The sequence below is a fragment of the Sebastes umbrosus genome, chromosome 5, assembly GCF_015220745.1.
Source record: "Sebastes umbrosus isolate fSebUmb1 chromosome 5, fSebUmb1.pri, whole genome shotgun sequence".
In the NCBI taxonomy this organism is placed as follows: Eukaryota; Metazoa; Chordata; class Actinopteri; order Perciformes; family Sebastidae; genus Sebastes; species Sebastes umbrosus.
The window spans coordinates 18,299,731-18,326,844 of NC_051273.1; the positions used below are offsets into that span (position 1 = coordinate 18,299,731).

The 27,114-nt window shown below is 38.3% G+C and overlaps 2 protein-coding genes across 4 annotated transcripts; one reads left to right on the forward strand and one right to left on the reverse strand.

The window, feature by feature from the left end:
• The first annotated feature begins 544 nt into the window (after positions 1–544).
• scyl3 (SCY1-like, kinase-like 3) lies at positions 545–12,114 on the forward strand. 3 transcript variants are annotated; one of them, XM_037770392.1, is made up of 14 exons: positions 545–866; positions 2,597–2,787; positions 4,064–4,249; positions 5,247–5,360; positions 5,481–5,537; positions 5,622–5,724; positions 5,833–5,944; positions 6,411–6,488; positions 6,807–6,946; positions 7,536–7,726; positions 7,988–8,159; positions 9,494–9,664; positions 9,749–10,557; positions 11,221–12,114. In XM_037770392.1, the coding sequence occupies exons 2-14, from the start codon at positions 2,623–2,625 to the stop codon at positions 11,281–11,283; spliced, it is 2,361 nt and encodes a 786-aa protein (XP_037626320.1). In that variant the 5' UTR covers positions 545–866; positions 2,597–2,622; the 3' UTR covers positions 11,284–12,114. The 3 variants fall into 3 exon arrangements, with proteins under 3 accessions (XP_037626320.1, XP_037626321.1, XP_037626319.1); XM_037770393.1 differs by having other exon boundaries at positions 2,606–2,787; XM_037770391.1 differs by having other exon boundaries at positions 545–860.
• Positions 12,074–26,621, reverse strand: c5h1orf112 (chromosome 5 C1orf112 homolog). Its single transcript, XM_037770390.1, has 25 exons — positions 26,414–26,621; positions 26,047–26,164; positions 25,236–25,275; positions 25,039–25,127; positions 24,458–24,562; positions 24,162–24,302; positions 23,219–23,381; positions 23,020–23,104; positions 22,752–22,890; positions 22,264–22,353; positions 22,055–22,119; positions 21,809–21,957; positions 21,361–21,490; positions 20,439–20,625; positions 19,447–19,529; positions 19,189–19,240; positions 18,540–18,629; positions 16,527–16,712; positions 15,686–15,805; positions 15,184–15,279; positions 14,985–15,098; positions 14,129–14,233; positions 13,966–14,046; positions 13,737–13,883; positions 12,074–12,446 (listed from the first exon to the last, which is right to left on the reverse strand). Exons 2-25 carry the CDS (start codon positions 26,140–26,142, stop codon positions 12,237–12,239), a joined length of 2,763 nt encoding a protein of 920 aa, XP_037626318.1. The 5' UTR covers positions 26,143–26,164; positions 26,414–26,621; the 3' UTR covers positions 12,074–12,236.
• Positions 26,622–27,114: the final 493 nt, after the last annotated feature.

The following is a 27,114-nucleotide window of genomic DNA, read 5'->3' on the forward strand; positions in this document are numbered from 1 at the left end:
GCGGTTGGCAAACCAGCTTATAGGTGCATTACCGCAACAAAAAATAAATAAATAAATAATAATAATAATAATAATAAAATAAATAAATAAAAAACAAAAACAATAAAATAAAAATTAATAATTATTATTTATAATAATAATAACAATAATAATAATACTTAAATGCTCTCCATTATTCCTGTTGCCCTTAAGTAATTAATTAGAATATTGTGTACTTTCTTAGATGTCTTTCCTAGCAGATTCCCCATTGTAATATATTAGGATAGATGCTGACAGTTTTCTCTTTTCATTCTAGTCACCATATGGTAGTCACATACCTGCGTTTTCTCACACCACTTTGGTTGCAACCACTATCTTTTAGAGCAGGGGTGTTGTTGGGTTTTGTATGATTTAAAAAACGTACAATTAAGATGATTAATTTCACATTTAATGGCTAGGTGATATGAATTTCTATTATAATGGAAATTATTTCCAAAAAAAGTAATCAAATAAGCCTCAGTGACTAAATTCTTACATGTTTCAAAGTAACACTGTCCCCCCTGCTCTTTGGTTCCGCCTCTTACCGGAAGAGTCCGTGTTTACAGCGACACCACAAACCTTCGCTCCACGTTAGCATCGTTCATTTGATAAGAAAGTCAACAGAAATGTGTCTTGCGCTTTTATAATTAACAGTTTCATGATTTTTTCTAAATCACGGGATTCATTTGAACGCCACGTCGTTGATTAACGTGATTATTTGGAGGCGGAAGAGCTACTGACACGCATATAGCAATGACGAGCTGGCTAACGTAGCAGCCGAGGTTAGCCCAGATAACAACACTGACTTCCACAGCAGAGCTCCAGCCACTACAGGGAAACAGGTACAGGTGTGTGTGTGTGTCAGCTTTACTCTCTGGACCAGGTGTTTATATGTGCATGCTTAACCTTCCTGTTGTCAAATTTGACCCGTTTTCAAACTTCATTATATCATAAATATTTGGGTTTCTTTCATCTAATTGTCCCAAAATAACATGGATAATAGTTATTCATAATTTCTGTTTTGTTTTCTTACTCAAACATGAGGTATAATTTCATGTAAATAAGGTTTATTGACCATAAATAAAAAAAAAAGTGTACAACTTGGAGTTGGAATGAAGTTAGCTAAATTTATATATATATATATATAATATATATATATATATTATATTTATTATAATATATATATATATATATATATTATAATATTCATAATATTCTGACTAAACTTTCACATATATCCATCTGTGATAATCCATCAACATTATGTTCCTCTGATACTAACTATAGTCAAAATAATTAATAATTTTTGCCTTTTTTTTTATTCAAACATGAGGTTTAATTTCATGTAAATGAGGTTTATTGACCATAAATTACAAAAAAAAGTGTAAAATTTGGAGTTGGAATATAGTTAGCTAAAAAAGGTGTCATTATGTGCTGCCATTGGAAATGTTTTATATTATAATGTTCATAATATTCTGACTAAACTTTTACATATTTCCATCTGTGATAATCCATCAACATTATGTTCCTCTGATACTAACTATCGTCAAAATAATTAATCATTTCTGCCTTTTTTTTTATTCAAAAATGAGGTTTAATTTCATGTAAATGAGGTTTATTGACCATAAATTAAAAAAGAAAAAGTGTAAAAGTTGTGGTACTGAGTCGGAACGAGGTTGGCTAGAAAGGTGTAACACAGAATTAGGTGATAGTTGATAGTTTATCCTTCATAAACCGTCAAACCAGACCAAAAAGTGCAAGTGCAATAGGAGGGTTAACGACAAAGACCAGGGGTCTGCAACCTGCGGCTCCGGAGCCACATGTGGCTCTTTAGCTCCTCTCCAGTGGCTCCCTGTGGATTTGAAAATTAATTTGGAAATGAATAACTGTTTTTTTGTTCACATTTTCATTTATATTTATCATTGTTGTAGGTCTGTGGTACTACGGTACGACTGAGTATTAGGGCCACATTGAGGGAAAAAAATAAATCTGAGATTTCGAGAATAAAGTCATAAAATTATAAAGTATTTTACGTGTTATTTTCTTTTTTTCTCATAAAGTTATGATTTTATTCTCGTAATATTAAAAAAAAATTCTCTTAAAGTTATGACTTTATTTTCGTAATATTACGATTTTTTTCTCGTAAAGTTACGACTTTATTCTCGTAATATTAACATTTTTTTCTCGTAAAGTTATGACTTTATTCTCATAATATAACGACTTTATTCTCGTAATATTAAAAAAAAATTGCGGAAAGTTATGACTTTATTCTCGTAACATTATGACTTTTTACTCATAATATTGTGACTTTATTCTGAAAATCTCAGGTTTTTTTTCCCTCAATGTGGTCCTTATACTTTGTCGTACATTGTCTCTTTGGCCCTCACTGCATTAGATTTATATACTAAATACTTAGACTATAAACTGTGTTACCTTCATCACAATGCTCAAATGTTTTGTGGCTCCAGACAGATTTCTTTTTTTTTTTTTTTTTTGCTTAAAATGTCTCTTTTGATAGTAAAGGTTGCTGACCCCTGATGTAGACCCTCTGTTCCTCCTTCCACACATTGCCCTCCAGGTGCAGGAGGAGGAAGAAGCTTGGCGATGGGTGCGGAGAGCAGTGCGGTTCGGAGCTGCACCCTGGAGGAGCCGCTCCTGACTCTGCCCTCCGGACTCACCATGTACTCGGCCATGCTGCAGGATGGGAAGCCTGCTTCCGTGTTTGTTCACAAGCGTGGCAATGAGGACAAAGTCAACAAAGCTGCTAAGGTAAGAAGTAGCCACATCCACGATATACAATAATCACACTGACAGTGGCTGCCCAACAGTAGATTCAAGATTCAGAATCAGAATTGTGTTTATTGCCAGGTGTAAGAGCTATACACTTGGAATTTGCTTTGGTTTTGTTAGTGCAAGTAAACAGTATAATAACAAAAGAATAGATAAAAACGTTAGAATAAAATAAGAATAAAAAAAATTGAAATTCTACCAATATACAATATACAAAATAAGCTTTAAACAAAAATAAACATGATATAAACAGATAGTTTAAATATTGCTGGAGTGCAAACAATCAGGTATCAGAGGGACACAGTAGGGGGGTGGTATTGAGAGTGTATGAGAGAGGGGGAGAGTCAGTGGTGTGTGTGTCACCAACAGTAGTAACGTGTAAAGTTACACATGTGCACAGCCCACTTTTACTCACAAGACATCAAAATACAGTTGCAGTAGTGAAATAACGTTTGTCAGAAAATAACAGATTTAATATTACATTGCAAACAAATAACTTTATCTCCTCATCCAATCCGCCACAAAAGGTTCCCTTCCTAAAATGCAAATCAAGTCTTTTATGTATATTTTTAAAAAAAAAATCATATACAAATGATGTAGTTCTCAGATGCAAATGTGGACTGCAGCATAATCTGTGCAGTCATTCTGCTCGCCCAGGAGACCTAGCATCATCATGACACACATAATTACCAACCAAATGGCTTGCGCCACACCACGACGGCTTTTCGCTGCTTCGAGCAAAGCACAACTTCTGGCACTGCGTGTTGTGATGTGCGACGAGCGCAGCTCAAACCTCGCTGTGACGCAAGAAGCTCTCTTCTGCCAGTAAACCCCATTAGGTGTAGCTGTATTGTTGTATTGTTGCTGTGGAAACAGTAGGGCTTATACACACTGTGTAGTGCCAGAAACCGGTTGAGATAACAAAAAGGAAACAAAGGTGTGAAACTGTGTCATAAATCGGGAGAATTAAGAGAGAATTGTGACACTGGGAGGAAACCGAGAGAGGGCAATGAAAACAGGAGTATTCTGGGGAAAAAAAGGGAGGGTTAGCAAGTATGATGACATCATAACACTTCTGTATACCACCCAAATATGTCCTTATGCTTTCCATTAACAGCAGTGTGTACTAAATTGCTAATTAGTGGTTTTGGCACTCAGGTTGCATAATCAGTTCCTACTCATGGATTTTATTTCCTTCAGCTGCACGACATTCACTTTTTAAAGGGAGTAAAGAAATACTTTTTATTTCCTGCAGCACCTGAAGACCCTGAGGCACCCATGTCTGCTGCGCTTCCTGTCCTGCTCAGTGCAAGACGGCGGCATCCACCTGGTGACGGAGCGTGTACAACCCCTGGAACTGCTGCTGGACAGCCTCTCCCCAGAGGAAATCTGTGCAGGCATTTACGACCTCCTACAGGCACTTGTGTTTCTGCACGAGAGGGTGAGCAAAAGCAGAATTTGCTTTACATACTTGCCCTGTCTCCTCTTTTGTTAATTGGCATTTTTTCTCTGCTTGTCAGATTGCATCCTTTCTGGTTTTACCTGTTTGTGCTGATTGTCTGCTTAACATTGTTTTGTATTACCTGCCTGCATTCTAAATGTCTTGCTTTACATGATGCTGCCTTATGCTTGATATATACTCCTGCAGCTGTAGGCCTGTGTGGGCTAATGCAGGCACCTCTCTCGCACGCCAGGCACACATAGTACTGCGGCGGATTTCACATAGCATGTCATTACTTTTTGATGTGGACTCACGGTTTTCAAATCCTTTGTCAGGCAATCTATGATTTTATTTCATTGGTTTGATTCAATAGTTTTATATAAGTTTGGCCCAACACAACTCCATCACTGGAAAAAAATTATGGAAGAGTTGGATGATGAGGAGGAGCAACTGTGCCTAGAATTAATAAGGTGGTGGTTGTTGTTGTTGTTGTTGCTTTTGTAACGGCTGTGAGGTACTTGTCTGGAAATCCCACCTCCCAGCTCTCCCCATTCAAACTTCTGCAGTGTCCGCGGTGCCTGGCGTGTATTCACATTTTTCAGGTGGTGCAGGACGCGTTTCTGCGGCTCTGCGGGAGCTTTTATGCAAGCTTTTCCACAGACGTATAAATTAGGCATTACTCCTATAAGCTTTTTATCCTGTTCAGCTGTTTACAGCATGTTTTGCTTTCTCCTGTTCTAACTTTATATTTTGTGCATTTTTTATTTGTTGTTTTTAATGGCCAGTCTGAGGGACAACAGTTAAAAATGAGCCTTTTGGCTAATACTGGCACATCCTCAGTAATGTTGTTCAATGTCCCTGAGAATAGATACACTCAATATAAGAAGGCATCAATATGAAAAGTAACTATTGCGGTTCCGTTTCATGTTTCCCAGTAGTTGTCTGTCTGTGTTGAACAGAGTGGATAAGTTCCTAACATGTCGTCCTTAACCACCAGGGTAAATCAAGCCACAACAACGTCTGCATTTCATCTGTATTTGTCAGTGAAGATGGTCATTGGAAACTGGGAGGGATGGAGACCGTCTGCAAGTTCTCTGAGGCCACGCCTGAGGTAAGAGACTGAATATCTAAGATGCAGTCTGTGTGGAATCTGTTTTGGTTCCTCCAAAAACTATTTGAAGACTGACTTTCAGTTTTATGTGTTGAGTTTAAATTTTCTTCAACTCCTCAGTTTCTGGCCAGCATTGAGAATGTGAGAGAGGCCAGCTGCGTTCCTCCAGAGGAGCAGGTAAGCAGATTAGAGGTTGTGATGGAAAAATGGAAGAACTTTCCCTTTGTGTTCAGAAGTTCTCATGAAACATGTCGTTGACAGGTTGAAGGCTTTAAAATGCTTCCGGATAAAAATGCTCACTCTCGAGACTGTTACTGTTTTGGAATGATGGTGGAGACCCTCATCTCTCAGCTGAATGGCCAAAGTGAGTAGAGTGATGGCTGTGTTTGTTTACTAATGACCTCAACCCTAATGTTGCATAACTTACACAACCTTCTCGTGTTCATCCCTCTCTTTCCTCTGTTGTTTCCAGTGTCACAGGAGCTGTCTGACAGTCTGGAGAAGACCCTGCAGGTGGGCCTGCTGAACTCTGACCCCTTGTCTCGACCTCCACTCAGCTCCCTGCTGACTCATGACTTTTTCAGGTTAGTGTGATTATGTTTGCTTTTGTTGTTGTAGGGATGCACGATATGGATTTTTTTTCCCCAGCCAATACCATAACCGATAATTACCTGCTGCTTCTCATGGCTGATACCGATAAGATAACCGATAATTTCAGGTTTTTTGTGTTTTAAAAAGAAGTTCATAATCTGTAGTTTATGCACACCTGAGGGTAAGAAATGCTGAGATGTAGTAAGCAGAGATAGATGATTTAATATACCATAGCTCTGACCTAGCCAATCTTACTGGCATCACTATTATCACATTTCTTTTTCTAGTAAAGTGCATCCAAAAACCTCCACACCGGTGACGACATGTTTGGCTCAATAATACATAATAACATCAATTTCCCATTATCGGCCGATAATTTATATCGTGCATCCCTAGCTGTTCCTCATTACGTACTGAAAATTGTGTTTTCAAACACACTGCGTATTTTTCTATGAACAGGAATGACTTTCTGGAAGTGAGGGATTTTCTGAAGAGCCTGACCTTGAAGACGGAAGAAGAAAAGAATGAATTCTTTAAGTGAGAATATTTCTTGATTTACAAACTCTCTTATTTATTTTTTATTCAGTGTGCTCTTTTGTAATTAGTGCAGTGTGTTCATGCAAGACAGATTATCATATAGGTGTTAAAGATAAATTGTTTTCCAAGGCAGTCCACACTTTGACTTTTAGTTAGATATATTACTCTCAGAATCGTATTGTTTTTATATAGTTGTATACTGTAGGAAGTTAAAAATGTTTCTTATACATTCCCTCAATCAAATAATGTATCATTTTAACTATGCCCTATTTCTCCAAGGATCCCCTTAACATGCTCATTGTGTGTTTGTTTGTGTAGGTTTCTTCTAGACCGGGTCCAGAGTCTCCCTGAAGAGCTGGTAGCTTCACGCCTTGTCCCCAAACTCCTCAACTCTCTTGTTTTTGCTGAACCCATGGCTGTCAAAAGCTTCCTGCCTCATCTCCTAAGGCCAAAGAAGGGTAACATGGCACATTATTGAACTCTTTCTGTAACACCGAACAATAACTCAGATCTAGGGCTGGACGAAAAATCTATATGATAAATTGTCATCTTTCAATGGAATCATAATGTGATGAAATCATATGTCGACATATTATGATACACAATTACGTCGTTCTAATTGATATCAAATATCTCAGAAAATCTGAATTGATAAGAATTAATAATAATTTCACTTGAAAGTGTTATGTTCATTTTGCACTCAATTTTTAAATCTAATGAGAAAATACTCCGTACTTTTCATTTTCCAAGTATTTAATTCACAAAGGAGTATACAAAAATAGGCTTTACCATGTGGTTATTTCATATAGACTATCGAATTACCAAAAAACATGCTATATTGTGATATATTTAAATCGTTATCGAGATATGAAATGTCCTATCTAGGGATAGACGGTTTTGGCCATATCGCCCAGCCCTACTCCGATCTTTTAATCCATACCAAAGAGAAAGAAGCATTCTGTAGCTGTCAGGCATAACTGTTGTGTGAAACTGTACGTGGTTTTTTCTCATGATCTCTATTTTTTTATTTTCCGTCTGTGCGGACAGATTCCAGTGGTGGTGTTAACGATGAAGAATGCCTCCTGTCTTCGTCCCTTTACCGTAAACATGTGATCCCTCAGCTTATCAAGCTCTTCAAGGTCAATGAGGAACACATCCGGATGGCGTTGCTGGCTAACATGCACATCTACGCTGAGTTCCTCTCCCACGATGAACTCAAAAACCAGATCCTACCTCAGGTGGAGTACTGATCAGAATTTTAATCTTGGATACCAATGATGAACACTGTGCTAAGTTTAAAGGAATAGTCTGACATTTTGGGAAATGCGCTTATTCGCTTTTTTGTTGAGTTCCTTTAATATCTAAAAATGTATTATGAGGTTTAAGAATGCCCGTAACAAGAAGAATGTTAAGATGTGCATGTAACATTTGAGGGTAAACAAAAATGTCATTGTATAATTCTCTCTTAGTTACTTCTGTTTATTTGTTCCTGGCTGCAGGTTTTGTTAGGAATGAGAGACACCAATGATTCCCTGGTTGCCATGACGCTGCAGAGTCTGGCGGTGTTGGTGCCCTTGCTGGGGGCTCAGGTGGTGGTCGGTGGAGAGAGGCGCAAGGTCTTTAAACGCACCACACCCAACTTCACTAGGTCTACAGAGGTTACCCCAGAAAGTAAGCAACACTGACACAATAATGACACTAACAATGAAAGCTGCTGCAGTAAATCAATAATGTTTATAACACACACAACACTGCATATAGACAAGGTTCACGGTTCTTTATTTGTCATTTGTCAATTCTAGCAAAGCAGTCATTGGCAATGAAAATCTTTGGGTCTTAGGTTCCTTCAACAATGCTCATAAAATATGTATACATAAAAGGGGAAATCACACAAGTAAATGCAAAAGCGAAATAATAATCTAAGGCTTAAACTAGTGCAGTTAAAATATGGGGTGTAAATATAAAATAGTAATGTAAATTTGTAATTTTGTTGATGAAAAGTACACGTTCAAGATATGAAGAACAACAAAACGATCCGAGAGTTCTAAAAGAAAGCAAGTTCAATTTATGTTTAATTTAAGTTTAATGACATACTATACTATGAAATTTTTTCGTTTTTTTCGATGTACTATACTATGACTTCTTTGAACATACTATATTATGACTTTTTTTAGGCATACTATGGCTTTTTCCGACATATTATACTATGACATTTCTTTCACTTTTTTCGACGTACTTTACGATGACTTTTAATCGACATATTATATTTTAACTTTTTTTCGACATATACCATATGAAGACCTTTTTTTCGACATACTTGACATTTTTTCACTTTTTTCGACATACTATACTATGACTTTTCTTTACGACATGTTATATTATGACTTTTTGTCTACATATTATACCATTACTTTTTTTTCAACATGCCATACTATGATTTTTTTTTTAAATACTATACTATGACTTTTCTTTCACTTTTTTCGACATACTATACTATGACTTTTTTTGAACATATACTGACTTTTTTTACACTTTTCTGACACACTATAATATTACTTTTTTCAACATATTATAATATGACTTTTTTCAACATACTATACTATGACATTTTTTAATGGCTTACTCTATTATGACATTTTTATAACATACTGTAATATGACATACTATACCATGACTTTTTAATTGCTAATGATAGACAGGACATTGTGTTCATTTCGAGCTCAGGCTTAAAGGAATTCAAAAATACAGCATTATAATACAAGTAAAATCTTGAAATCATTTTAAAATCGTCAGTTAACCACTACAGGGAGGGTCAAACTGAAATGATTGTTTGACTACAGGAGGAACCCTTGCAGCAGTATTTTGGATAAGCTGAATGCACAAAGTAGTACAGTTCATTTGGGATCATCATTCCATCACTGAAAATCTGGATTTTGGATAATTGAATGTCACTCTTGTAATATTCATTTGGTCAACACTAATCTTACTTTACCTCTATTCTTTAGCTTCACCTGTCCATATAGTGGGAGACTCCCACCCTCAGATGGCCCAGCCTTCAAAAGTCTTGAATTTGTTCCCCAGACCGCCAGGGACTGAAGGCCTGGTCCTGGGTCACATGGGTAGCTTAGCAGGTCGTAGGGAGACTCCAAGAAGTTACCCTCTGCCATCAAAATCAGGTATGACCCACCCATACTAATAATCAAATAATATCATAGTTTTACATTCCTGTCTGAATCACAGTCTCTTTCTGCATGTTTCAGATATCAGTAGACAGATGTCTCTACCTTTGAACGGCTTTCGTCAGGACACTGAGATGGAGCCACTGTCATACAGCCCAGAGCAGACTGACAGACTAGAAGGTCCAGTGGAAGACTGGCCTGACTGGAACGACCCTGAAGAGAGCGAGAACAGAGGTGGACAGTCAGTCCAGATCCGCATTCAGGCCTCGGAGAGAGAAGATCCAGTCAACGGCAGACTGCCACCCCCGCACCCGAACTTGGAAGAGGAGCCGTGGGACGACTTTGAGGACACTGAACCTACCTCAGATCTCTCCCCTACAGCTCCTTTATCAGACCCAGTTATACTCACACCACCCAGAGGGGGCGCTACTACACCTGTAAATCATGCTCCTGAAGCACTGAGACTGGCTTCCTCCAAACCCCTCAAATTGACCCCAACACTGCGACAATCCACACAGAGCAAGACCACTTCCTCATGGGACGACGGCTGGGCTCAAGAGGAGAGCGAATCAGAGAAATCACACAACCCATTAAACCCCAAGCCCAAACCTACAGTGCAACAAAGGAATGGTGGGAGAGGAGGTCTGGGGGAGGAGTTCACCATTAAGGTGAAGAAAAAGGAGCAGCTAGACCCAGAGCTGGATTTGTTTGCTGACATGGTGCCGGACATCAAACTGTCCTCTCCAGCTCTGCTGCCATTGGACGAGAGCGGTGTGAGTGATGCTGGACTGTCTACGGCCTCTTCAGAAAACACTAAATCTCTGCAGGTTGACTCATCCATTGATACTGTAACGCTCACTGCCAAGTTTGCAGTTGACAACCTGACTGAGGTGAGTGTGTGTGTGTGTGTGTGTGTGTGTGTGTGTGTGTGGTGGTGTTTTGGGACTTCACTCAAAGCAAATGATTCATTTTCAAATATACATTTTCATTAAACATAAATTACTTGATCAATGTCCATCTTTTAAAACTAGCCATGTACATATTCAATTCACCAATTTGAACCTTTCTGTGAAGCACTGCTTGAGACTCAAATATTAAATACATTCATATCAGTTGAGACCCGAAGAAGTCTCAAACTGAGGCCGTAGCGCAGCCGAGGACTGTCTGGTGTTTTGCTGACTCACTCATACCTCTATATATAAATAAAACTATAATATTTTACAAGGATGAACATAAGGATTAGAAAAATAATTAGAATTGCGCATAGTAGAATATCCTAGTATTATAAATATACCACATTTACAACCCTACATGTGTGTGTTATGTAAAAAAGGTGAACTAAATGAATACATTAGACGTACAAACGCAGTCAACTATGAGCCAAAAAGCTGATGCTTGTAATGGGAGATGTTTAAAAAGTCCCTTTTTCTGTCTTGTTAATGATTCTATAGACAATGAAGCATGAGAGAGAATTTCTGTCAATTTACAAACTTACCTCTCAGTGATGATAGTTCTGTTTACATTTTTCCTTTTTTTTGCTTTTTCTCTCAAAGACTGAAACAGATGGCTGGGGAGATGGAGATGACCTGAACTGGGAAGATGAGAATTCCTGGTGATGACGTTTGAACCGTCTCCATCTGGAGCAAAAGACTTGACCACTGTAAAACTCAAATCCTCTAGATGCACAATTTCAGAGACATTCAGTCATTGAGATGAAAGTTGCTCCAGTTCTCATTTAATAGCATGATGCAGTAAGTATGATAATGACCGGCTGAGACTTTTTATAGTCTACTCTGGTTGTTCCTGGACATTATCAGTCTGTTCATTAAGATAAATTGCTTTTGAACTGGAAGGATTGGAAGCTTATCAGATGGTGCTGGACAAATGAAGCCATTTTTAATTGTTTGCCAACTGATACTATTCACCTCGTGATGAATGAGGATCTTAATCAGAGGTGAATGTTATCTTGTTTTCATCTGCTTCTCCATTGTTTTTTAAGGTGCCAACTTCACTACTGGCATGAAAATCAAGATACACTTTTTGGCCAGGCATAACTTGTGTCCAAAATGTGTTGATTTACAGAAGGCTTGCACTTTGAATGAATGTGAAATAGAAATTACGTAATTTATTAGCTTTTTGGTTGCTGGTGAAGTAAAGATTTTACTGTATCACATATGACCCTGTTATGTTTTTTAAGACATTTGTTAGATTTATTTTATAAAGTAATTGCAGTTGTTTATGGATATTGACAAGAAGTACTTAACTTGGACTTTCATAAAACAAGTTGAGAGAAAAAGCCTCAACATGGGTATTCAATACAGGAATTTCTTACAGCACAATTTTGACAACTAAGTTAGTGAAGACTCCTGTTTGACTTAGTGCTAAATAACAGCAAATGAACAATGATTTGTATTCAAACAAGTTTAATAAACGATAACATCAATTAAGAGTGACTACAGACCAGTTAAAAAAAAGTAGCAGCAAAGGATGTACAGACTTTCACAGACCCAGACTGTGGTTAAATAGTTTATCTATACATAAAGTAAATACATCTGGGAGTAGAAAACAGCTAGGTTGTGTGTCTGGCTGTACTGATATGGGTTATGAGGGTCTGGAGCTCCTGTAGTCTGGATTCCAGCCACTGTGGAGGTGGTGCAGTAGTGTTGGCTTGACCTTCGGTAAGTTCCTGAAGGGCTTTCAAAGCACTCTCAGCTGTCTGGAAGTAGCGGCTGTACTCCTCCTCTGCACTGGTCTCCTGCCGAGCTCTCTTTGGGCATGGCTGAGAGGGAAGAATAATTGCAGGGAAATTATTCATCTTTTCATGAATTAATTTTACATCGGAAGAGGCAAAGTCTTGCTTGTACAAATGAAATTTTGACTTGCAGGACACATTATGTAATGTCACTGGGAAGTATTTTGCTAAATAAATGTATTATTTTACAGTGCTCGTGTTATTGCACTAAAATCTCACGAATTGATCCGTTTATTAAAAGAAATGTGCAATGAAAACTACCAAAAGTGGGGCTCCAACCAAAAGATAAATGCAAATTGCAATCCCGACGGAAATCAAGAACTTCAATCACATATGATTTCAGGTGTTTTCTGTCAACAATCACAGGTTTTATGCCTCTGCCATGTCTGTCAGAAATGTCATCACTTAAAAAAGTCATAGTTAAGTATGTCGCAAAAAAGTGAAAAAAAATGTCATAGTATATTATGTCAAAAAAAAGTCATAGTACATTATGTGGAAAAAAAAGTCATGGTATTGTATGTCAAAAACAGTGATAAATTATCATAGTATAGTATGCCGAAAAAAGTGAAAAAATTGTCATATAGTATGTCGAAAAAAGTGAAAAAATTGTCATATAGTATGTCGAAAAAAGTGAAAAAATTGTCATAGTATATTATGTCAAAAAAAAAGTCATAGTACATTATGTGGAAAAAAAAGTCATGGTATTGTATGTCAAAAACTGTGATAAATTATCATAGTATAGTATGCCGAAAAAAGTGAAAAAAAAGTCAGTATAATATGTCAAAGAAAATGTCATAGTATAGTATGTCGAAAACATTTCAAAAAAATGTCATAGAATAGTATGTCGTTAAAAACATCTGGTATAGTATATCGAAAAAAACATAGTATAGTATGCCAAAAAAAGTGAAAAAAAAATCATAGCATAGTATGTGGAAAAAAGTGACCGTTTTATAAAAGCAATAAGCCAGCAACGCCCCTTAGCTGTTCTAGAATCACTGTAAACCACTGTGTCTCGAGGTTTATCACTTAAATAAAAAATGTAAGACAGATGTACGGACGGATGGACAACTCCGGCCACGGCCAGTGCTTAAGTATAAAAATAAGAAAATAATCCTCATTAATAATAGCCTAGTTCATATTATGCCACTACCTCCTAGTGTACATGGGGTACATGTACACTAGGAGGTAGTGTCGTACTGGCCAGCCGCCACTCAGAGTGACTTGGACTGTATAAATATGAAGCAACGCAGTGCGTGGTCATGCATATTCAGGAAGCCTGTGAATGAAGTTTTAATATAACTTAATGACACCACTAACCTCTGAATCTGCAACAGCCTCAGCAGCCAGTTTGTTTGCAGCATTTTCTTTGTTGTTCTCCAGCCTCTCATTGTGTTGTTCCGTAACTGGCGTCTCCAGCTTGAGCCTCTGTAGTCGTGACTCCACATCTTCCTGTGCATTAACAGTCTACAACAAAACACAGACTTGTTTACATCCATCTGTTTTATCTAAAGTTGATCTTCATCGCAATATGTCAGCATCCCCTTACCTTGCTCAGATAGTTCACCACCTTTGTCTTGGTATCTTCTACACCCAAACTCTGAGAAATTACCTCTTCATGGTTTGTAACCTTAAATACCAAAATAACACATTAAGTTTATGACAAAACATAAACTATATGTAAGATCACACCAATTGAGTATCTGCCGTACCTCTGCAAACTGAGAAAAGGCCTCCAGGGCGTGCTGATGTAGCAGCCAGGATCTGTCAGCCAACAGGACTCCAAACAGGCTACTCAGCCTCGGAAGAATTTGAGTCTGTGGGACAAAAAAGTTGGTGTGAAAGAGAAAATATGAGAATAAATTTACAATGCAGACTTCAGAATTGAGCAAATTCAGAATTCAAATATCTTATCTACAGTTTCAACTAATGATTATTTGTTTTTTTCATATAATAAATGATTCCTTTAGTCAAGGGTCTAGGGACCCACCTTTTAAAAATTACAAAACATTGCGAGTTTGCAACCCAATTCACAATAGGCCTTATCTATAAACCGCGTGAAGAGCGAATTTGTGCATAAATGAAGAGATATAAGTTTGATAAATCACCACTTTGTTTTATGCATGTGTTATTGAAATCATAATGAATACTTAATAAATGAGACCAAATAAATGCATTTAGGCAGAGTTAACAGGCTTTCATTTGTATCTTATCAGTAAAACATATAGAATATACCCTACTCTTTCATATTAGATTCAATGTTATAAGTAGCCTACAATTATCAGAACAATACGAACATTTAGGCTCCCTCATGTGGCTCAAAGGTGTACTGCAGATATAAATGTGACTGCGGAGGAAATTCTGCTAATTTATTTGGCGGCCCTAATAAAATCTTCTGTGACCCACCTATGGGTGCCAACCCAGTCATTGAGAACCACTGCTTTACTCTATGAAATGTCAATAATATTGACAAATGCACATATTAAGATGCAAGAGTACAACAAACTAAGATAAGATAAGATAGACTTTACGGTAAGATTCCTATTTGTAATAGTCTGGTGTCGTTACCTGGCTGTCAAGAGGGACAAAGATCTTCCCGAGGGAGGAGAGGAACTCCAGAGCAGCCAGCAGCAGCTGATCTGCACACTTCTGAGACACCACAGTATCCACACACAGCAGAGCCTGGGGGACAAACAGACACCAGTCAAAAGAGGTATTCTCCATTCTTCATCTATTTAATGTGAAACGTGAAAAACTAACAGCATACCTGACAAATTACTTGAGGTTCGAGGTTTTTGACTAAAATGGCTGATATTGACAGGAGCAGCTGCAGAGTACACTGGAGAACGGGGTGGGTCGGCACCTGGAGTACGACAGGTTACAGGGATAATAGTCATGCATTTACACTACACCTGTGTGTGTGTGTGTGTGCATGTGTGAAAGAGTTTTCTTGGTGATTCTACATGCCAGCATAATAACCAGTCCTATTTAGTTTTGTATATGTATTTTGGATTCCTATTGGTTGGTGGGCCTCTCCTTGACACATTCATTCTGGCTTTGACGTCAGCGCTGTGCCAGTAGGAGAGTATTGTGCCCACGCCAAGAGATTGCTGTGCCTACGTGACTGACCAATTGGTTTCCACGTTTGTTTGACCAGGCAATAAAAGTCGGCACAGAAATCGAAGTGAGTGTCGGGCTTTGTTTCAAACAGCACAACGCAGACTGAAGAAGATTTTCAATGGTTACACATGTTTGTATTTGGATCTCACCTGGTCCGGACTCAATCGTAACCAGAGCTGTGTGACGACCCTCATTGCAGACAACACACACTGCTCTTCAGGAGATGTCTGAACCCGAACCACCGCTAGGAGGGATAACAGCACCATGTTCTGGAGACAGGAGGAACTTTGTAAAATCCGTCATTTGTGCGTATATTCCAGTTCAAATTTCCCCACCCTGCTTCCTTGCATTGTTTTCTAGGCTGGATTTGATTATTCTGGCAAGAATTTGACTGATAGCAGCATGACTCTGAAATACACTTGAACACTGCAACTGTGAAGAATGTGTCAAACAAAGGAGAAAGGTCACTAACAATATTATCAGATCCATCTGTTTTCTACCATGGGAACAATAATATCTTACTCTTGAGGTCACTTGTTGTTGTTATTTGTCATCTATCCACTCTCTCTTACGTGCACAAGGACAGAAATTGCGCAGCAGCCTTGCCCTTGATGTTTGTTGTGCCCCTTTTCTCTCCTTGTATTCAATATCACACATACTCACATTTTCCTTGACGTCGGGTAAAACGGAGGGTAAATGCACATTAACACCATTTACCCGTATCTCACAAATTAAAATAACATCTATGAAGAGTTTATATGAATGACAATGAGATCTTTTCCACTTGCTTGTTGTGTCTTTGCACAATTATGGCGTCTTCACTTGAGCATAAAGCAGACATTAACCCACTACTCATTCATGCTAGGTGGAGGTAAAAATCAGACCGTCCTCTACAGTGACATTAACAAAAAGACTGGTTACGATTACTCGAGTCATACAGTTGGTTATTCCCCCGCTACAACCTACTACCATATCTGAGGTTGTCCTCACCACTTTTTCCACTTGTCCTAGTTTGTACCCTCCATTCTGCCAGTCGGTCACAGCTTTCTGGGTAAGGCCGATGATGTCGGTCTCTACACGGTGACGGGCATCTTGTGAAAGAGCTCTGAGGAGAACATGTCGCCACACTGGAAGGTTTTCCACATCAGAGGGTGGGAAACGCGCTACCAGCTCCATCTAGAAAAAAACCCCCACTTCAGATTAATGAATAATCCCTTGATATCAAAGTTATGATCTGGTACAGTTCAATGTGTGTTTTTATTATATAGACACAATCAACAAGCATCATCTAAAACCAGAAACTAGGACTCTAGACTGTTAGTTTTCAGGGGGATGGTACCGATAACAAACCTGAGTACATGAGTGAAGAAACAACAAATGCAGCGGATTCTATTCATAAACATTATGTGAATCATATGCTTTGGTCTTTGCAGTCAGGAGATATCAACCCAACTGAAAACTTAGGGAAGATTTTGGACCGACGTGTTAGACAGCGCTCTCCATCATCAAAACATCAAATGAGGGAATAAAATATCTTTTGGATAAATGGTGTTCATCACTCCAGTAAAAGTTCCTGAGGTTTGTATAATCTACATAAAGGAGAACTGGAGCTGTTCTGGTGGCCCAGCACCTAACTCTCTTGATTTTTCATGTCACCTATATGTTTATTAAATGTAAATGTATGTATATGTATATAAAATATACTCTCCCATTTAAAATCTTTGTGATAAAAATGATTTTGTGTGACGCAAAATAAATGTGAGGCCCAATGCCTCTTGGTTTAAAGGGACTATTTGTAAGATTCAGAAATGCTGCTTAACAGTGACACCTGTGGCCTTGAAATCAACGAAAGTCAGCGTCGAGCTTGCTCGCTCTACATAGACATGAACGAGCATCGCTCAAAACAGTGAGGCGACAGACGTCAGCTAAAACCACAATATCACTCTATATTTCAGCTGCTTGGCAGTAATGTTAGCTGACAAGACGAAGGTCTCTCCATGAATCAATGCTGATCCTAGTGTTGACTTTTCCTGCTCAGCGCAGGCTTCAGCAGCGGGGCTCCTCAACGACTTACGTTATCGCCTCCCAACTGCAGCCGGCAGCCGAAGACACCGACACCCAGTCGGTAACAAGACGATAACGTACGTCCACTCTACATTCACTAGATATTCTCAGAGCTAAACTAACTCTTCTGCAGTGTGTAGTGAGCGCGCGTTCACGTCTAGAGGTGGAGCGAGACAGCGAGGACGCGCGCGCTGTCTGAGTGAAGGAGAGCAGGCAGCGGAGACGAGGCTCCGGCCACACGCGAGCGCGCATATGCGAACGCGCATGTGTGCCGACCCGCTACATTTATACGCTTAAAAAGTTACAAACAGTCCCTTTAAAGGCATAACAAGAGAATGCACTTAATACAATTTATAATTTAACACGCGGAAATGCGAATGGCCCTCTCTAGAGCCAGTTGTTGTAAGAGTAGTGTAGGCCATTTGGAGCAGAGCCAGTGTTTGTGTGTACGTGGGAGAGGGAGAGAGGGAGAGAGAGAGAGAGAGAGAGAGAGAGAGAGAGAGAGAGAGAGAGAGAGAGAGAGAGAGAGAGAGAGAGAGAGAGAGATAGAGAGAGAGAGAAAAAATAATGACACGAGTAAGGACTCCGGCCCAAGCAGAAAAAGTTAACAATGTTTGGTTTGTCCGTTCTGGGCTACTGTAGAAACATGGAGGTCGGCTCTGTGAAGAGAGGACCCGCTCCGTATGTATGTATAATAGATCCCCCTAAATGCTACACACTGTTCCTTTAAGTCACTCTTCTAATGTTTCCTCCATCTTTCATCTTATTTGGCCTTTCGGTGTTCACAAATATTTATTGAACTGTCAAATGTGATGGTAGTAAGTAACTGTGGGTACTTTAATTTCAATAGAAAACTGTTAAAAATTGGATGTGAGTTGACACTCTAGAGTAATTTGTGAGTTCATAAAAAATGTAATTTCAGTTCGCAGCGTTTCTAACCTGGTGGTTGGGCGTCATGAGGAAAACCATGCGTTTGAGCAGCAGGCCCAGGTGGACCGACTGGTAACACTCAGCGGTGCAAGCTTTCACCTAGGGGAGAAGAGGGAGAAGCGGAGAGGAGGCGAGGGACAGTGTGAAGGCTCAGGAGGAGTAAAATCACCAGGGTATCATCAGGGTAGGAGGGGGACGTGTTTGGAAATGAGTAGGATCCAGCTTAATCTGATGACGCAATGACGTAACGGGTTATGAAAAGGTGTCCCAGAGGTCCAACAAACACCAATTGTCACCTCTGTTGGGGTGCCACAGAAAACAGGAAGGGACCCATTCTAATCCATAACCCTACAGAGAGAGGTTAAGGGGATTAAGAGCTATTTTAGAAAGTGCTCAGGAAGAGGTCACGGATATGGAGAAACATCCATGACCTTGTGGTGTCAAGGTGGTGAGAGCCAAGATTTCACAGATCCTGTAAACTATGTTTGAGAAATATAACAAGTATACAATATGAAGGTCTACAAAGCATCTTTATAATTCATGTCTGAAAATGGGTTGTAATGTAAAATTTGCTGTGACCTCTCCTTCTTTCAAATGAAAATAGACCACTAAATGTATTCTCTCAACTGTATTGTGTATTTTCCGGGTCTCTACCCACCAGCTGAGCAACGAGGCGGACATGATGTAGACAAAGTTCTGCTGTTCCATACCTGTAAGCAGAGGAGACTAAATCAGCAGTGGATTCAATATAGTACAGAAAAAATTATGTATAAAATGCTGACAAGACTTGTGGTGAAGTCTAAAGGTGCCTGAAATGTAGAGTGTGTTATATACTGTAGCAGAAAAGTATGCCCCAATAAAAATACAGCTACACAGAGTACACTTTTTTAATGAAAAATGATATATGTGAACTCACCGTGCTGTAAAGCACCACACATCTGTTGCAAGTAGAGCTGTCTGAGTATCAGCCTGCAGTACAGTATCAAACAAACAGCGCTCCTGGCAAAGAGATAAAGGAGAGGTGAAGTCAGGGAGACAGGAGACAAGTAAACAAAAGAAAGAGTGGGAGATCACAGGGTATAACAGAAACAGTAGAAACAGTAAAAACGAAAATGAAAGAATAACTTGCATTGAATGAGGGGAAATCCTGCACCAAAACACAGCTAATGACAAAATGTGTTTAGACATCCAAAAGAAACAAATAACGTATAACTAGAGTCTAAGTAATACTTCCTTTTGGATGCAGATGTCTAGTTCAATGTTTGAGAGTAAAACAATAAAAATCGCAAAATCACATAATGGCCAATATTTATTTTTAACATGATCACATAACATGAACATTCTAGACAAGGATACCTCAAACTGGTAATTGTATGCTTGAAGAATAACTGTTTTTAAGTTGACAGTAATAGTAAATGCAAACATATAACAAAAATATATTAAAGCTGAATTCCATCAAATAATGATAAAATTAGGGTATCTAATTATTATATATATATATATTATATTAGGGTTTGAGGTTAGGTCAGGTCCAAGACAGACTTGAGACAAATTGATTGAAGACACATTTTGGCAAGTTTCATCATAACCCTGCTGTGAGAAGGTCGGCCGCCACCGTTGCCAAGCACCACCCCCGCAACCGGAACAAATCCTGTTTATATCAAACATTCTTGATTATTTGCAAGACGGCTTGCTAATTGGGTTCCTCTGGACGATGAAAATTTCAGCAGGTTCTGCCAATGTTATGTGTCCCGCTACTTAAGAGTTGCTGAGTTTCATCTTCTACTACTACTACTTTTTAAAGAAGGATGCACAAAATTCTCTCCAGAGGTTTGAGGATAAACACAATGGCAGGACGTAAAAAGAAGATAATGATACAGTGTTTGTGGTTATGAGTTTAGACCTCACCAGCACGGGGAAGTACACCGGGGAAAGCGCAGCCACACTGGCGCAGAGTTGCACACAGATGTGGTTGTGTAGAGTGACCTGGACCTGGGCCTGACCCTTCATCATCACCCCTGGCAACAGCACCGGTGCCTGACGCTCAGTATAGCATCGCCTGAAACTAGTGAACAAGGCCTGGTAGATAGGAAACCTGGAGACAGAGAGGATGGATGAAAACTTAACAAGAATTTTAGGTGAATTAACACATTAGCTTAAATACATAACTGAATAAATAGTATCATCTTTTTCAGGACTGTTGAATAATGCCTACATTTTTTACATACTCTTCATTTCTCACTTAGTGCATATTCAATATTTAACTCTACAAGTCCTTTAAGTCCTAAATCACTTGTTTTTACGATGCTTCTTCTGCAAAGCTGCTGTGTGCCTGGGTTCCATTACTACTGAATAGGATAACATTATCAAAAAGCAATAATTTCATTCATATATCTATGAAGCAAACGTTAAATGACTATCATAATTAATCATAATTATTTCCATACTCAATATTCCAGCTGTGTAATGTGAAATGTTGGGAGTATTTATTGTTCTATCTCACTTTACCAAATATACAGCTGGTCCTTGTGTTTTATAATCAATATAATACTTATTCGGAATGCAATCTGATTAAAACTCTGATTTAATCAGTTATGGTGGAGCCGGAATTGATCCAATCTCTGGAAAATAAGAATACTGAAATGAAAACTGTAAAAAAAAAAAAAAAAATCATCAATCAAAAATCATCAACATTCATAACCAATATTCCTGAGGCTTTGGAAACCAAAATGTTCAATCTAGTTGCCAGTCTGACAACTAGTTCTAAAGTTAACTGCTTGTCCCTGCATTAAAGCAACAAATGTTAAAAATAAAAATAAAGATGTATTACCTGGGTGTGTCCTCTGAGAACTGACTGCCAGTGTACCAAAGCTGCAGCACCTCCTCTGGTTGGGAGGTGAGCTGACCCAAGACGTTAACCAGCAGAAGACAATGAGGGAGCTCATGTTCAGGATTTAACCCTGCAGACAAACAAAACAAGGGGCATGCTAGGATTGTATGTTGCATGTTTTGTGGAACAAGTGTCTGCTGCTAGAAACATGATGTCAACCTTTTGAGTAAAAACATTCAGTCAACATTTTCCCAAAGACGCAAAAACATCCTAAATATACAAATTGTCAGAGACGTCAGTCCTCAGTGGATTAGAAGTTTTGGAAGGAGGAGTGTGAGCAAGCATGTTGTCAAGCTGTCCATACATTGTTCCACTGCAAAGTGAAACAGAAAAGCATACATTAACCCTGCCACAGTATCTGGGGAAAAAGATCAAGTTTTGAACTCACGCAGGTCCTGCTGGAGGACAACTTCGGCAAAGGGCCTTAAAGGCAACAGCTGGAACAGGAGGGCATCCATGGGAACCAGAGCTGCTGCATTCAGCTCCTCGGACAGAGACGAGGGCAGTGTTGGAGCACACAAGCTGGGAGGGAACTTACTGAAAGACATCAGAATGTACGTTTCCGCATTACTCAATAGTTGTTAACTCAAAAGATAAATCATAGTCTGAATCTGCTACTTGAAACCACACATACCTGATAATCTGGAGGTAGAGTTGGTGAAAGCAGTTGCAATACTTTGCTAGAAAAAATTGAAATTCCTGTTCAGAGGATAAGAAAAGATTGGATGTAAGTTCAGCTGCTTTGTATTCTGATGTAGAGGATGAAAAATGCAACAGACATAGAGAAGGCACAACGTTTTTATAGAGTCAAGAGGAAGTCAAGAAGATCCTAATTTTTAGTACCTTTATGTAATGAACCAAAGTGTTGGCAAAAAATCTACACATCTTTGCAGTTTTCTGGAACAGCTTGTACTCTGGGCTTTGTGTTGCCTCCTTTAAAAAGGACAAAAGAGAATTAATACAAAAAGGTGACAAAGATCAAATCCACTCTGATAAACCCAAGTGTCACTTTTTTTCTGAGAACAAAATAACACAGGAAAAATCTACACATAAATACCCACCATTGTGTTGACTCTAACTGGTATCAGGACTGTGCTGTACTTGGGCTACCACATTTACATTTGTATATTGAGCTTACACTAATTCTCTAGTGAACAAAAATAACTGCTAAAGAACAATAAGTTCATACTGACACTCAAATTTTAAAAATTTTGAAGAAAACTAAACTTCATAAATACTCATTCAATAGTCCTACATCTGTAAAAGCTGCTAGAAAGCTAGAAATAATACTTGTTTTGTCATTTTTTTATTATCAAAAAGAGCTTTCCTACCTGCAGACCAGCATGTTTAATCTGTTCAGCCAGCTCCACACAGTTGTGGAAGGAGGCCAACAGGTTGTCAGACAGGCTGTTGCTGATGTCACCATGATGGAGATGTTCCTCCACCAACGACTGGTACTTCAGACTCTGTCTGAACAGAAGTTAACAAATGAACTATTAAATTCATCCAACTCTCATAACAAAGTGATTCATCTAGTGTGACAGACAATATGAAATGAATAAAAACACAAGTGTCAACATGAGTGTCTGCTGTACTGACTTGATGAGGAACTTCCACGTGTTTGCATGCAGTGCTATGTCCAGGTTGGAGATAATGGAGCAGATATCCAGCAGGTTGTGAATCACTGAGGAAGATGAAAGATAACTTGCATTGAAGGTATACACGTACAACAACAGAAGGGCTTAATAACAAAGAGTGCGGCAGTGGAAAACAGACAGATGCATACACAAACACACACCTGTTACAATGTCAGAGACCTCGTCCTCCGAGGCACTACTGTCTAGGGAGATCCTGTCCAGCAGCTCCAACAGACCCTTCTGGAGGGAGTAGGCCTCCTTGAAAAGTCCCTGCAGCAGATCAGCCACCAGGGACAGACGGCCACAGTAGACCACCTCACTCTCCTGAGGACAACATGCAGAGTATGCTTAAAATCGTAATTTTAATTTTTATAGATTTCACACACAAAAAAACATTTTTTTAAGAAGACATGAATTTGGGACTGGACTTAATGTTCCCTTGTATGCCTAACTGAAGGTGTTTCCTGCTACAAAAAGATGATCACAGTCGTTTCCGTTAATGAAGTCATCTTGAGCTGTTGGCATCTCAGATAATACTTCTCGTAAAGGATTGCAAAAACAAAGAAACAGGAAAATGATAAGGAAGCACAAAATTAGTCCCTCAAGGTCTGTCTGCGCTGCAAATGGTATTTTTAAAATTCAGTATCACCTGAACTTTGTAATTACTAATCCATTTTCAAAAAACAGTTTTACCCATTTCTAATAGTAAAAATAAACATTGCTAAATTCCGATTTTTTAGTTTTAAATAAAAACTGCAATGAGCCCCACGTATAAACAAATCTCGCACCACCACTAAGGTTAGATCTGAATTCACTGTGTATCATGTTTTTAGTCCAACAACTCATGTAATTAATCACAAAAGTTAAACCATTAATTTTACCTAACACGTCTCCTGTACATTAACGATAACAGTTATCTTATCTTTATAATTAATGCTGATTAATAATAGCATGATTATTTTATTAATACTAATGATCCAAATACAAAACATTCAGCAAAAATTATGGCAATTATTGCAGAGCATAATTTAAAATGCATACAAACATGCTTTAACAGAGTAAAAATGTACTCATTACAGCCACTGGTGAACTTAACAGACCGACCTTGCAGTGCTGAAAGGTTTCCCTCAGGACTTTCAGGATACAAGTTGGTAACGAGCGGATAGCATCCAGGTCAGGCGCTTCCTCAAATGTGCCAATGTGACGCACGCAAGCGGATAGAGTATCAATTATCTGCATCATGGCCTGAAATAGACAGGATCTTGTCAAAATATTGGTTTGGAAGGAAATGAGAACAATATAACATACATACCATACATACCATATACCAGTAAGATACTAACTGAATTGAAATACACAGCCTTGCAATGTAACAACTAAGACGGCAATAATAATAGTACCTGCAGAATGTTCCTTAGTAAGGCACACAGTTCAGTGTTTTGACTGGACAGCTCTCCAACTTGGTCCAAGATTTCTTTCATCATGCTGTCAAACATCGTCACCGCCTGCAGACATTTGTGACAGTGGAGGACAGAAACAGTCACATAGACAAAATTAATACTACAATACACTTTTAAGGGAAGTTGTAAATGAACCAGTAATTCACAAGACAACAATAGTTCTATCAATAAATCTAACGATCACAAGAAAACAAATCTGTCACAAGGCAAAGATTTAGTGTGACTAAAAAACCTACTGTCTGAATTAAAAGTGATTTAGGGTGTCTACAGGTCTCATCAAAAGAAACAGTTTAAAGAAACGTTATCCCCTGCATACAACAGCGCCACCTGACATTAAAAATTTCACTTAAGATCTAAAATGTTATATTAGCTGTTTAAATAACCATGGCCTTGAGTTTAGATAATATCATTTCATTTAAGGATTTTTCCCATGACCTGCATTCCCTTTTACAAATGCTAGTACTTTAAAGGTACTCACAAAGGAGGTCCTAAAGACAATATGCATTCATCATGTTGTTTACCTTTGGTAAGATCTTGGAGAAGCACTCATCTTCCAGCTCAGACAAACCAATATGAGGGAGGAACATGTCTGTAATGATCTTCAGTATACCTGTAGGGATGTTATGTTTTCAAGAGAGTTCATACTTTGATCACAAATGATACTCAAGGCACAAAGTAACCAGTTTGTCATTACAAATTGTGCAATGAAGTAACTTACGTATATGGTCATCCCAGCTCTCAGAGTTGTTATGCAAAGAGTGCAAACAGTCAAGGAAAACCACATTATTAGAGCAAATTAATTTCCTTCGTATAAACCTGCCAAATATATTAGGATTGCAATTAGGGATGCACCGATCCAAGTTTTTCAGTCCCGACAGCGATACCTGGGCTTTGGGTATCGGCCGATACCAAGTACTGAGCCAATACCAGTGTTTAATTAATAAGCTGTATGCCTCACTGTGTGGAAGTGACTGGGATCATTCTTTTATGTGTAAGGCAACATCAGGCTTGACTTAAACATTGCTTTCCTAACTTTGTCAGACAAAATGTGACCAATAAATACATACATACATACATACATACATATATATATATATATATATATATATATACTGTATATACACATATATACATACAGTATATATGTATGTATATATACATATATACATACATATATACATATATATGTATTTAATTGTTTTTTATCATTAAATAATAAATTGTGTTTCAGTTTTCTTCATCTTGTATTTTTATATCTGGTATATTGTTTTGTACTTTACACTACTAACTTTGTTTCTGCCTTTTTACTAACATGTTTTGCACTATGGAACTGGGATGCTGAAAACTTGTATTTCCCTAGGGATCAATAAAGTTACTATCTATCTATCTATCTATCTATTTCAACACTTTACAAGACCTGCATATCACTGGAGTCTCCTTATAGAAACCCTTTGTGTGTGTGTGTGTGATGCTATGATTCATTTATAATTACACAATAATGAAACTGAGTTGTGTTTTTGAGAGGATATGGTGAGTTTTGGCAGGACAGACTTGAGCTTCTGGCGACAGGTTTCCTGACTCCACTGCACCACCTCGTCCAGGAGAGAAGTGTTGGTCTGGGACATGATGACAGACAGACAGACACACCTGGGGAGGGAGGTTCAGGTTCAGGACAACTGGGTCCAAACAGAACAATGTCTCCGACTGACTCACTCAAAGTGACTCAACTTTAGTAGGACAGCTTTATCAGACTTCACTTCTAGTTTTAGACTAGAGAGACACGAGACTAACGTTAGCTCGCTGCGGTATGTTTTACTAGCGTTAGCTTGCTGCGGTATGTTTTACTAACGTTAGAAGTTAGAAAGGTAATTAATGATAATACGGTTAAATTCTTACCATAAATGACAGACTGTATCTTCTGTTTAGGAGATTAAAGTCACGCCTACGCGTTTGTTTCTCTTAAAGTCACCATTGTATTCTTGTTATTCACTCAAATGTAGAAGACAGTAAATAAATAAAGAGCAGATAATCAACTGTTGACCATACAGTCATAGCGCGCGCCGTTGTTTGAAACGGATGTGACGTAGTGAGCAACGCTGCTCATCTACCCTCTCTGTGATTGGTTGAAATGTTAAACTCCAGAAAACTTTCAACCAATGAGAGAACGCAATGAATGCAAAGCGCTGAAAATAACAACTGTGTAGTTGTGAAATAGAAATAAATACATATCTGCCTCAAAAGTGTACTTTTGACTTTCCTTTTTTACTTTTATTAAACCACATAATGATCTTATACTGCACTAGAGCTTTTACTCTTGTGTGTTTTATTCTATTTTAGCTTCTATACTAGCTTTGTTTTTATCTTCTAATCTTTAATTTTTTTTATAACTGTTTTAATTATGTCTTAATGTTCTTTTGCACTTTGTTGCAATGTTCTTGAATGTTTATGTAAAGCACTTTGAATTGCCCTGTTGCTGAAATGTGCTATATAAATAAAGCTGCCTTGCTTTGCCTTGATGCTTCTTTTTCACAGCAGACATTGTAAATTGTCATAATAGTTAAAGCACAAATTGGTAACATTAATGATGGCTCATTAAT